Genomic DNA, 13,068 nt, shown 5'->3' on the forward strand with positions numbered 1-13,068 from the left:
TGGACTGGGTAAGACATGAAATAACAGTAATGATATCTAATTGATCGAGGATTTACAAGGGTGTGAGGGTGTGGGGGAAGGGGAAAAAAGAGGAACTGATACCAAGGGTTCAAGGAGAAAGAAATGGCTTGGAAAATGTTGATGGCAACATATGCTTAATACTATTGAATGGTGGGTGGTTATAGGATTTTTAAGAGCCCCCTCACAAAAAAAATGATTAATAAAAAAAAAGAGTCAATGCAGTTACAAAGAGGAGGTCCCCAAAGCTACCATGAGGTCCACCCAGGACAAAGCTTGTAAATGATCCCAAGAGGGTAGGGTTTATCAGCAAGCCTGTGAGGAGAAAGGTCTTAAACTGAGAGAAGAAAGAGGGAAGAAACATTTCTTTTTAAAAAGCATTGACACACCAGACTCTAGGTATCAATTGAAAGAGCATGTGTTAGTCTGGGTACATTAGAGAAGCAAATCCACAGAAACTCGTATGTATAAGAGAGAGTTTTATATAAAGGGTAAGTGCGCATCAAGAAAACATCCCAACCCAGTGCTGCCCAAGCCCACAAGTCCAACATTAACCCATATGTCCAACACCAATCCACAAAGTCCTCCTCCATCTCACAAAACACACACTGTGATGCTGACTGCAGGAGGAAAGCCGAGTCAGTGAGTGTGTAAGCATCTCAGTACTGGCAGGGGTCTCCACATGGGTGCTTCGCAGCCAGGGCTGCATTGGGGTAGGTCCATGCAGCTTCTCCTTGGGGATATCTTGCAGGAAATGAACCTTGACAGCTGAAGCAGGGAACTGACTAAGGCAGCTGCATCCTGGTCCGGCCATCCGAAAGCAAGAGACCCGAGAACTCGAAAGGTGAGACTTACCAAGCCATTTATCTCTCCGCCCTTCAATTAATCCCACATCAGCCAGGTTGGCACAATAAATTTTAACTATATTAGAGCATATGTGGACATATTTGCAAACTGCTATTGGTAGAGAAATCTGAGAAGCTAATAATATTATTGATGAGAGTGAAGATATGTTCCCAAAAGCTGAACCATCCCACCATTACCAAGCAAATATTGCGTGTCCCATGGCTTGCTGTCTGTTCACCCATCATATGTTTATTGTTGCCAAGCATCGGTGATAATAACATAGGCGACTCTCTTAGTCAGAGGCTGATACCATAGCACGTAGAGGGACATGCAGCCAAGTGGACTCCTTGAGGGCGACAGTTCGATGTGTTTAAATGCTGACAAGAAAGCAGCAGCTGACAGGGTGAAATTGAAGACAAACGAGGTGAAGCTCATTTATAAATCTTGGCTCCCAAAGAGAAGATGTAGCGAAAACTTGACAAAGTTCCTTGACAAATGTGGTCACTATCAGAGCAACACACCCATCTGAGAGAGAGAGAGTTTTATTTCCATAAAAATAGAAAACAAACTCTAAAGAGAATTCAACTAGAAAGATTGAGTGGTTGCTCTTTCCAGATATCTAGCCTAAATTCCTCCAAAGGAGACAATGAAATTGGCAAAGATGCCCCACGGCCTGCTCTGCAGAAATAAACCAGCAGGTGCCCATTCAGAAGCGAAGCCAAGGAAGTTCTTGGCAGAAGCTGAGATTGCTGTTGCAACCGGAAAGCAGAAAAAGAGGTTAGATGGGGAGGTGGGGAAAAAAATTAAGAAAAAGAGGTTAGACTTCCGACTGCCCTCTCTATTTTATCTCTTGTCAAGTGACTCCACAGAGGACCCTTCAACCACCCAGGCTCCCAGCCCGTCCTGCACTTGGTGCCCTGGCTTCTGTGGTTTGGATTATTTGGGGCTAATGGTGACCATGGCCTTTCCTGTTTGGTTCCTTTCTGGTCTTCCTGGGTCAGTGTGGACCAGAATGCTGTGGCTTCTTGGGCAAACTGCTGTGCATATGGAGGACGTCCATAGCTTCCAGCGTCCATGGCTCCCCTGAGCCCTGACCCAGAGCCAGCCTGTGACTTCAGGCAAGGGTAGGCCTGCAATCCTGAGGATCACATGATGGCCCGCCGCTGGAGTCTTCGGCTCCCACCTCAGTCCTGAGAAGGAAGGCAGCGCATGCATTGTACGAGGGATCTTCAAGAGGTTCATGGAAACCTGGTACGAAAATATAATGGTGTTTTTGCACAAACTTTTAGAAGCCCCCTCGCGTGCGAATGCACGCGCCTTGTACACTGGAAAGGCCCAAAGGAACACAGGGGAGTGTTTAATGGAGGTAAATAAGTGATCTGCTGGAGAAGACAGATAAATTGTGTGTGTGCACATGTGTCTGTGTACATGTACACGTGGAACTAAGCATGAGTGGGGGTCTGTATAGACCGAGCCCAAAACAAACAAACAAAAAATAACCAACTCACAATTGAGTAGCTTTTGACTTCTGGAAACCACATAGGACAGGGTAGAACTGCCCCTGTGGCTTTCCAAGATTGTAACTTTTTATGGGTGGAGGAAGCCTCTTCTTTCCTCTGTCGAGTGGCTGCTGACTTTGAACTGCGAGCTTTGTGGGTCACAGCCCAACATGTGACCCACCACACCACCAGGGCTGACACAGACAGAGCTGCTGCCTCCTTGGCTCTCCACTATGTAGACAGAGCCTCAGTGTGGTGCCTTAGAAAGACACAGAAAACCTAACTGTACCCAGAACTAGCTGCAGGCCTTTTGTATCTCCAGCCAGCCGGTCAGCATCACTGAGTCCCGTTCAGGGTGCCTTGAGAGCACTCTCTCATCGCCTCCACTTCTCACATGGTTATGGTTGTGAGCTGCTAGAGTTGATCCCGATGTGGCAAGCCAGGAGTGCATCGCATGTGGGAACTCCAGAGGGATTTCAGGGTGACGACCCTTTGGAAGCAGATTGCCAGGCCTCTCTTCCAGGGTGCCTAGGGGTGTCTTTAGCTGTCAGCCCCGCAGTGACAAGTCAAGCACTTCTCTGTTGGCTTCACCCAGGGGCTTCCCTTCCCCAACTCCAAAACAAACAAACAAACTCACTGCCTTCCATTCGATGCTGACTCATAGCAACCTTCTAGGACAGGGTGGAACTTCCCCTGCACTGTTCTGCAGGAGTAGAAAGCCCTGTCTTTCTCCCAAGGAGCTGCTCATGGTTCTCAAACTTCTGAGCTTGCAGTTAACAGCCCAACACATAACCACAATGCCATCGAGTCCCCCTGAAATCCCTGTCAACCATCAACAATGGGCTCAGAAAAGCCTGGGGAGCATGTTCACTCCCTGGTTGCCCAGGACCTCGGTGGATTCTCAAGGCTGTAGACTGGTGCAGGATTCACAGGTTGCTGTCCAGTTTTGAGATTGGAGTGGAAGGACAGGGAGTTCGGAACTCTTTTTTGGTGTGTGGAGGGTGAATGGACACCAGGTCTGATCCCCCATAGAGTCAAATAGAAGCCCCAGAGAAGGTGGCCCAAGGGGAAAAGATGAATACTTTTCCATAAAGGAACAAGCTTTGGAAACCGTGGGGGATGCTGTAATAAGAGAGTACGACAGCTATGGCTGTCCTCGTGACCTGTTTGTCCCCAACCCTGCCTTTCCCTCAGCTCCTCACTTTCCTTCCCAGCATCACCCCCCCTCCCTCCTGTCCACACAGACGGGGTGTGGGCCAGTCTGAAGATGACAGCAGGAAAGTAGACTGGGTGGGATCACAAAGCATCTGCATACCAAGGTCTGGCCCCTGGCGTGAATCCTGAAAGCCGCAGGGAGCTTTCACAGCAGGATGAGACTCAAGGAAGTGATTGCTTTCCATTTCAGAAAGCTCTCTCTTAGAGACTTTGGTGAATACTTGGAAGAAGAGTCAAACCAGCTAGGACCTTATCAAAGAATCCAGGACAAAGATGCCAATAGGCCAAAGCTAACGTGGCAACAAGTATTAGAATTGCTTGACAGCTAGGATTGACCTGACAACCTCACTGTGAGTGAAAAAGTAAAAGAGAACAAATGACAACTTTGCAGTTTGTGGCCTGGAGGATGCAGAGGACCGTGGGATAGAGGATGCAGGACGATATGAAACGAAGCCCTAAAGACGCTGCTAAATGATTTGCAAGCTCCTCAAATTGAGGTGTTTGGATTTGATACTCGGGAAAGAAGACTCATTGAGGAAATGTCTTTGGGAGTCATTCCTTTAGCGGAAAGTCTCAGGTGTTCAGCTGCTACTTGAAGGTTGGTGCATCGAGCTCACCACTGAAGGCCAGTCTACTGAGATGCTCTTTGGAGTTGGTGGTCCAGGAAGCCCGTGGGGCTCAGCTTGACGCTAACACATGAGGCCAACAGGAGTCAGAATTGACTTTATGGCAATGAGTTTGGTTCTTCTTATTTTTATTTCTGTGACAGTGGATGGTGGTGCCGGTCACATTCTCAGCTGCTAATCTAAAGGTTGGAGGGTCAAGTTCACCCAGAGGATCCTCAGAAGAAAGGCCTTCCAGAAATCCCAACCATTGACAACCTTATGGAGAACAGTTCAGCCATGACACACCATGTCACCTCAATGACAGCTGGGTATCCAAAAGGTGGCCAAGCATCCGTCTCTTGGGAGAGCAGAGAGATCAGAGAACACTAGGCATGTGGCCTGATAGTGGCATCATGTCCTCTCTGGACCCCGTCGCCTCACGTGGAAAATGGGAAGAACAATATGCTATTATGAGAACTCAATAAGGTGATCTTTTAAAAACTCGCCACACAGGCCCAGCCCATAGCAGCCTCACGCCACCTCTATCTTCCCCGCTTCTCCTAAATCAGGAGGTTTGTGCTTGCCCTCATTTGCTTTAGATAAGTACTATAATTTTGCTTCTTTTGACAGGGTGAAAACATAGATGGATTAGAAGGAATCCGTGAGAGAGCACGCAGGTGGCCTGGCTGCTTCCTGAAATAGTTTTTTTAAGTGACTGATAATCATTTTCACAATTCCCCAAGTTTACAAATGGATGTGGCCCAAATCAGATAAGAAGTGACATACCCAATAAACTCACCAAAATGAGTTTACAAAATAGCCCAGAGCTCAGAGGAAAGCAATCACTGTTAATAAAATTTGGCTTAAAATTGTTCATTCTGGTCTTCCTATCTTGTTATGCTTCAATGTTACCGAAGAAGAGGCTTCGGGTATGACAGTAATAATCATCATTAGCACTTGACCCTTACTGAATTATCTTGACACATCATGGAAGGAGCAGTCAAGAAATCAAATTGTGTATTGCACGGGGCACAAAATCTGCTTAAAGTGTTGAAGAACAAGGATGTCCCTTTGAGGACTAAGGTGAGACTGACCCAAGCCATGGTGTTTTAATCACCTCATGTGCCTGTGCAGGTTAGACTACTGACAAGGAAGACAAGAAGAATTGAGGCATTTGAGTTACGGTGCTGTGAAGAATATTGAAAGGACCATGGACTGCTAGAGGAACTGACAAATCTGTCTGGAAGATGTACAGCCAAATGCTGTCTAGAGGTAAGAATGGTGAGACTCTGCTCGTGTGCTTTGGACAAGTTATCAGGAGATACTAGTTCTTGGAAAAAAACATCATGTGTGGGAAACTAACACAGAGGGGAACATGACCAGGACTATATTCCCTAACTTATAACAGAGGGAATCTGGAAAGCTAATGTTCCACGGTAGGAAAGATACCACTTTGGTAAGTTAGAGATAAAGTCCAAGTAGATTAGCCTGCATTAAATATCATTCCCATTGATTCTCCCCTAACAGGTATGCTGCCTTAAAGTGAGCACATGGTTGATTCTGTCTCCTATAGAAGCAGACATTCTTGTTACCTCCTCCCACACCCATCCCCCTCATGCCTTCCTCCAATGCAGGTGTTAGGTTTCCTCACCTGTGAGCTCAGGGACGTTACTCTTGTTACCACCCACACTGTGAAGAATGTAACTGCTGAAAATGCATGTCTTATGGCTACCAATAAAGATCCCAAGACAGTCTGGGGTCTTAAAGGCTTGAAGGTAAGCAAGCAGCCATCTAGCTCAGAAGCAACAAAGCCCACATGGAAGAACACACCAGCCTATGTGATTGTGAGGTGCCGATGGGATCAGGCATCAAAGAACAAAAAAATCATATCATTGTGAATGGGGGGGAGTGTGGAGTGGGGACCCAAAGCCCATGTGTAGGCAACTGGACATCCCCTTATGGAAGGGTCTCAGGGAGGAGACGAGCCCATCAGGATGCAGTGTAGCAACCATGAAACATACAACTCTCCTCTAGTTCCTAAAAGCTTCCTCCCCACCCACTATCATGATCCCAATTCTACCTTAGAAAACTGGCTAGACCAGAGGATGTACACTGGTACAGATAGAAACTGGAAACACAGGGAATCAAGGACGAATGATCTCTTCAGGACCAGAGGTGAGAGTGGCAATAGGGGGAAGGTGGAGGGAGGGTGTGATAGAGAGGAGGAACTGATCACAGGGATCTACATATAACCTCCTCCCTGCGGGACGGACAACAGAAAAGTGGGTGAAGGGAGACGTCAGACAGTATAAGATATAACAAAATAATAATTTATAAATTATCAAGTGTTCATGAGGTAGGGGAAACAGGGAGGGAGTGGGAAATGAGGAGCTGATGCTAGGGGCTTACGTGGAGAGCAAATGTTTTGAAAATGATGAGGGTAACGAATGTACAAATGTGCTTTATACAATTGATGTTTGTATGGATTGTGATAAAAGTTGTAGGAGCCCCCAATAAAATGATTTTTTTTTAAAGTCACAAGACAGTAAGACTCTCTCTGTGTGCAGACCTGGCTGCTAAGGTCAGGGCCGTCGCGGACGTGAGCATGCTACCATAGACTATGTCTGACTCCTTTATTATGTGTTCTCTCCTCTTTCCTATTCTCTATGACTTACTATGATCTTTATATGCTATCACCGTACCATTGCGCCTAGAGGCTGGTTTACTCTGACAATCATGTTTGCTAACGGATGACAAAATTGTGGAAGACCATCCGACACAGTGACTGCAACCACAGGCCCAAGCACAACAACAATTGTGAGGATGGTGCAGGACCACGCAGTGTTTGCCCTGTTGAGCTGGAACCAACCTGACAGCACCTACCAGCAACAACGCCGAATTACCTGGACACATCACTTGGAGCGTTGCCAGCATTTTGTGAAAGATATGGCATTATTTTTCCCTGTTTACTCGTTGCTCCCACAACTGATATCAAAAAGGATGCTTCTGATTGTTGGGGGAGACGAACTAAAACAGGAGCAGAAATAGGGGAACCCCCTCTCTGTCTTCTCCTATGCCTCTTACCTGTTCCCTTCTGTCACCAGTGGCTTCTCTGGGTGAGTGGTGGAGACCATTGGGATGGTTCCATTATGGGCTGGGTCCCCTTCGCCTTCATGCAGCAGCGGAAGGCTGTCTTCTTCCATGGAGTCCGCTGACTTCTTTTTACTTCCATGATGGGACCCTCCATCAATCAGGTTCCCAAAATTGCCTGCAGAGGCAGCAGCCAGGGGACAAGGGCAGGTTGTCAACAAGCAGTACCAGCCTGCTTGTACGAGAGGCCAGTGCGTGTCCGCCCAGGGTAGGGACATAAGCTCTCATCATGAAGGCGAGAAGACGGGTACCGATCAGAGCTGGACACACAACGAATAAACCCCTCCGGTCCAACAATGAGAGTAGCGATACCAGTAGGGGAAGGGGAAGGTAGGGGAGGAAAGGGGGAACAATCACATTGATCTACACATAACCCCCTCCCTGTGGGATGGACAACAGAAAAGTGGGTGAAGGGAGGCATCAATCAGTGTAAGACATGAAAATACACTAATAATTTATAAATTATCAAAGGTTCATGAGGAAGGGAGGGTGGGGGAGGAAGGTGGTAAATATAGGAGCTGATACCAAGGTCTCAAGTAGAAAGCAAATGTTTTGAGAATGATGATGGCTTGACCCAATGGATGGATGGATTTGATAAGTGCTGTATAAGCCCCCAATAAAATGATTTAAAACAAACATAAAAAGGTGAGAAGAGCAATGGGCAGACCAAAGAAGTAAGATGGACCATGACCATGAGCCAACATCTACATCCATCTTATTTTCTCTCTTGTTGAACGTGACACACATTCCAATTGGGGAAATACAATCAATTGAAATGTTGAAACCTAACCATAACTGTTTTTCAGCACTTTGGTGACTACCATTTCCAAATTTTTCATGTAGATGTAGGTATGCCATTTTGTAATCTGCCTTTTTCTGGCCATGTGGATAGAGATTGTGTCTAAGTCCTCCAGCCGTATGGCTCGGGAGTTCTGCGCTCCATCACCATCTCCTGCTCCATCGAGCACAAGAGGCCCCCCAAAATGTGAGCCGCCACCTTTCCTGAGGGGCCTTCTCTCTTGGAGTGACTTTCCCAGCCCAGCACCATCGTTAGTAGTTAAAATAATATCACTTAGCATATAACACCACTCTGCATACAAGAACTCCTCAAACTGGGGATGGGGCTGTCAAGCCTGCGGGCTGTGTAAGGTGCAAGAAATCGTCATAACCAGTTAACACCACACACGTCACCAGCGAGAAGTGGCCCCAGATATCCGTTAGGGACGAGTTACAGCATGCATAGTCCAATTTGCTCTACGCTCTTGATTACTACTTTTTAAATAAAAAATGAAAATGAAGTCATCCTTTCTATAGTGACACTAGAGTGGACAAGGAAGTGCTCATTTCTCTCTGATGTGCAAACTGTCACCAGACCATCGTCATTTTCTTGTAAGCCGCTTGCACACTCACCCAAGGGACAGTTGCGAAGGCCAGGCCCTGGGCTGGCCCTGCACTTACCCACAGAAACTTCAAAGCTAATGGGTTTATCGCCAATCTTCCGGTCAATCATAGTAGCTTCAAAAAATGCTCCGAAGAGTAAAAATTCCTCATATTTTTCTGGCACAATCTAGGCAAGTAAAAAAAAAATCTTAGGCAGGATTGTTTTTTTTCCTTTCTTACAAGGAAGCTAACCAAATGCTGTTAACCCGACCAGGTAGGTCTGAGCCTCGGTTTCAGTATGAACTGGCACAAGATTTCCCAGTCAATCAGACAGGCAAGAATCAAGACTAGCTGAGTGCAGATCCAAGTCCAGCCACTTAGCTAGAATGATCTAGACCAGGGCTCCTCAACCTTGTTTAACAGGTGCCAGTTCACTGTCTCTCGGACCCATTGGAGGGCCAGACTATAGTTTATTAAAAAACTATGAACAAATTCCTATGCACACTGCACATATCTTATTTTGAAGTAATAAAAAACAAAACAAATGGAACAAAATCACACGGCATACCAGATAAATGTCCTCAGCATGTGGCCCGCAGGCTGTAGTTTGAGGACTCCTGGTAGCTGCCACCTTAAAACTGCCACCTTAAAATAACTTCTCCCTTACTTTTCACACATAAACATGGCGTGTCTTTCCAAGATGCTCCTGGTACAATAGGGAGTGTGTTCTGGTGATCAGGCATTTAGGAGGCAGGACACAGGAGACAGGCTACACAAAGTCACAGGATTACACCATTCTGTTGGAGCTGGGGTCTGGCTTACATAGGGTAGCCACATACATTATGATATTTGTTTCTTGTACCAAACTGGAGAGGTCATACTTGGATCGCACCCATTTTATAGATCAAAAAAGAAGATGAAACTGAAGCTCAAGGTTGTTGAGTGATTTTATCAAAGGTCTGACAACAGACTCAGCATGCTTTGAACCCAATGCTTTGGTCCTATCCCAGAGTTAAACTGTACTCCCTGAAAGAGCACGAGCCAGGTTAGAGGTGAGGATGGCAGCTAATATGCGAACATACCAGGATACGCTACGGCACGTACTTGCTTCGTGAAATGCACAGACCAGACATCTGGCAGGGCATCATGGGACATTGCCTTTTACAGAGAAGGGCTAGAGAATTCATTTTTACCAGCCTCCATCTTTTATCTGATTACACTCAAGCCCAATGACTCAAGGACTTCACAAGGTCAAATGCTATAATCCTGTAGACAGTCTAGTCTTCTCTAGCAAAACAACTGTTACCTACTTTCTCTACCAAAAAAAGAAGAAGAAAAAATGTTGTCTGGTTGATCTGAGAAACATGTTTCCAGAGGTGGAATCTACTCAACTTTGCTCTGCCAAAACCTTACACTCTTCAATTCTCTGAACTTCCAGTTACCATTGCTAAAGCGAACTATTGCGAGATGTTACCCTCAGAGTTTGTATTCCTCTTGGAGCTCTAAATCTCTTTCCCATAATGCAGCACTGAACTTGGGGTGTAAAAATATGCATGGGCTTTCTGTTGTAATAAGCAAAAATAAGAGTTCCTTTGAGTTGTGATGTCCCCATAGGCTTGCTGTGGGAGAATCAGCTTCTCAATTTCTCTTATCCCAGTTTGCCACCTACTCTCCCTCCTCCCCTTCCTTTCATTCCACATAACCTCATAGCCTAAACAATCCCTAAGTTCAAAAAGCTAAGTGAAACGAGGCTCCAGATAGAGCGTAGCCAGTCACTCTGCCACCAACTCCCACCATTGCCCCCAGAGCACTCCCTGTTTCTCTTCACTTTGGTTTCCCTGGAAATCTGTGTTTGGGGGAGACTTGGAAAGGGCTTGTCATGAGCAGCTCATCGGACTGGGAGGACTGCACTAAGGGAAAACAGGCGAGGCCAACACCAGTTTTGAGCGGGAATGAGACACATCTTGGGGACCCTCAGCAGGGGCCATCTCCATGCGGGGCTCATCTCACAAGTCAGACTCACCTCGGGGGGCACATCGAAAGGTTCCACCTCGACCTCAATTGAATTCGTCTTGTCGGAAGCCTGCTGGGATTTTCCATCATCGGTTTTGTCACCCTTGTCTTTACTCGACCCTTTGGAAGACTTGGAGTCTTTGTCCTTCAAAGACACCTTGAGTCCCTTCAGGGCTTTGGAAAACTTAGACTCCTGGGCCCCTCCTGAGAGGATTTCCACAGCAATTTCGACCAGGATCCTACCCCTGAAGGACACGCCTTCCCCAAAGCCCTCATTCAGCTCCTGGTAGTCGTCCATCAGGCTGTGGTTCCTGGGCGAGCCGTACAGGTTAATCCAGGCAGGCCCAAAGGTTGGTAGAAAGCCTAAGAAGACACTAGGCATTAGTGACAAGGCTATGTTTTTAAGTTTATTGTTTTGCTTTTAGTTTTCGCTTCATAGAAATTATGTGAATTTACTTCTAAAGCTCTACAGAAACGATTAAAGAAATACCGTTACAGAATTTTCCACCCATCAAAGAGGCACTCTCGTCCCTTGAGGAGCTCTGGGGATGTAGTGGTTAAGCACTGGATGGCTAACGACAAGGTAAGTGGTTCGAACCCACCGGCCGCTCGGGTGTGTTGTGTTCATAAAAAGAGCAGCTTTGAAAACTTCATTGGGCAGGTGTACTCTGTCCAGCAGGGCCACCAGGCGTCAGAATCGACTCCGTGGCAGCGGGTAGCGCCATTTTGCTACATTTCCTTCTAGCCTTTTTGTCTTTGCATGTGCTAACACTGTTCACAGTTGTGCTATACAAGTACTCTAGAGGTCAGTGCGCCTCCTTTCCCGCTTGCTCATTCACCCAACGTTGATTGACTTCAGTGTGCCAGAGGCCACGCGAAACACTAGACACAAGTTCAGTGGGGAACAAAGCAGCTGCTGGCTTGTCCTCTGCCTGCCTGCCTGACCTGGTGGGCTAGCTGAGCCTCTTCATTCTTTCCTGAGGCTCCGAGTACTGTCAGCAGCGCTTGTCTGTACTCATGTTGTCAGGCACCCATCAGTGAGTTGGGCACATAACACTGGCTGGATGACTCAACAATATGAAACTAATGCTTAGCTTGTAGGTCATACTGAAATATGCAACAGGATGGACGAGTTGATAGACACTCTTGCCAATTCCCGATCTAACCCAAACGCATTGAAAAAAAAAACAATGCAAAACTGAGGCGCAGGGAAACAGTGGTTTTCTCACTTCAGCAGTGATGCCGCTAGAAGATCTAGGATCAGAACCAAACCTGGACCCAGAGCTTGGTTCTGTCCACTGTCAGCACCAAGCCCAAACCACTGCGCAGAAACACAGAAAGTGCCTAAAAACACAGGCAGATCTAGGGTATGACAGGTAAGGTATGGCCCTGGGAGTAATTTGTTATTGGGGGAGTGGAGGCGACAATGAGCAGTTTCTAGCTGACAGTACAGTCTCCATCATCCAGCTCTGTCTAACATCGTGCCTGCTCAAACCCCGAATCAGTAATTTTCGTGTCAGACCGTGTGGCTTCATTCACCTTTATCTCCGTCTTGTTCATTGGAGATCTTCTTCAAGTCGATGAAATGGGTGGCCAGCGTGACATCATTCATGCTGCCGTCATCCCATACCTGGATTTTCACCCTCCGACACAAGGGAGGGAACATTTCCTTGAAGACCACCTGTTCGTGCCACACAGGATCGGCGCAGTTCTTCTGCACTGTGGTCCGGCCCTGAGCACAAAGCCAGGAGGATGTGAGCCACGGAGGAAAGCTGGGGAAAATTAGCCCTTGCCTTGTGACTAAAGAAATGCTCCACTCAGCTGGAAGTGTCAAGTGACTTGCCAAGGTAATGAAGCTATTTCCGCCGGACACTCAATCTATTCAATCAGCATCACTACAAGAGCGATGGGTGCAGTGGCTACTCACAAGCTCAAACACAGCAGGGACTGTAAGCCTGGTGAAGGATGGGGGAGTGTTCTGCTCTGTTGTATACAGTGCTGCTATAAGAAGTGACTCGGTGGCCCCCAACAACCACTCTGTGTGGACATGCTGCCGGACATCTGGAAAACATGTGAGTCAGACACATGCCTGCCCTCAGGATTCCTATCAGAATATGGGGTGGGGGTGGGGGGAACAAACATCTCTATTCTGAATAGAAGTTACTCCATACAGCATTGGAAACACAAGGAATGCTATCCTGAGACCCTGCGTTTGTGGATTATGAAAAGTCAGAATCACTTCCCAGCCTGGGCCTCAGGCTCATCATAAAATATAGATGGTGTCTGATAAGACCTCCGAGGTCCTCACAAATCAGCGCTCACCCTTGACCGGGGGTAGGGGG

The 13,068-nt window shown here is 46.9% G+C and overlaps 1 protein-coding gene across 1 annotated transcript in view; it reads right to left on the reverse strand.

Moving 5' to 3' along the window:
- FER1L6 (fer-1 like family member 6) overlaps positions 1–13,068 on the reverse strand; it is a 133,401-nt gene that overhangs the window by 100,565 nt on the left and 19,768 nt on the right. Inside the window, exons 9-12 of the mRNA XM_075550578.1 lie at positions 12,266–12,458; positions 10,737–11,089; positions 8,792–8,900; positions 7,268–7,451 (exon numbers count right to left, since the gene is read on the reverse strand). Of these exons, the coding sequence (XP_075406693.1) occupies positions 7,268–7,451; positions 8,792–8,900; positions 10,737–11,089; positions 12,266–12,458 (839 nt within the window). The remainder of the gene's footprint in view (positions 1–7,267; positions 7,452–8,791; positions 8,901–10,736; positions 11,090–12,265; positions 12,459–13,068) is intronic.

Source organism: Tenrec ecaudatus, chromosome 5 (genome assembly GCF_050624435.1).
Source record: "Tenrec ecaudatus isolate mTenEca1 chromosome 5, mTenEca1.hap1, whole genome shotgun sequence".
Taxonomy (NCBI): domain Eukaryota; kingdom Metazoa; phylum Chordata; class Mammalia; order Afrosoricida; family Tenrecidae; genus Tenrec; species Tenrec ecaudatus.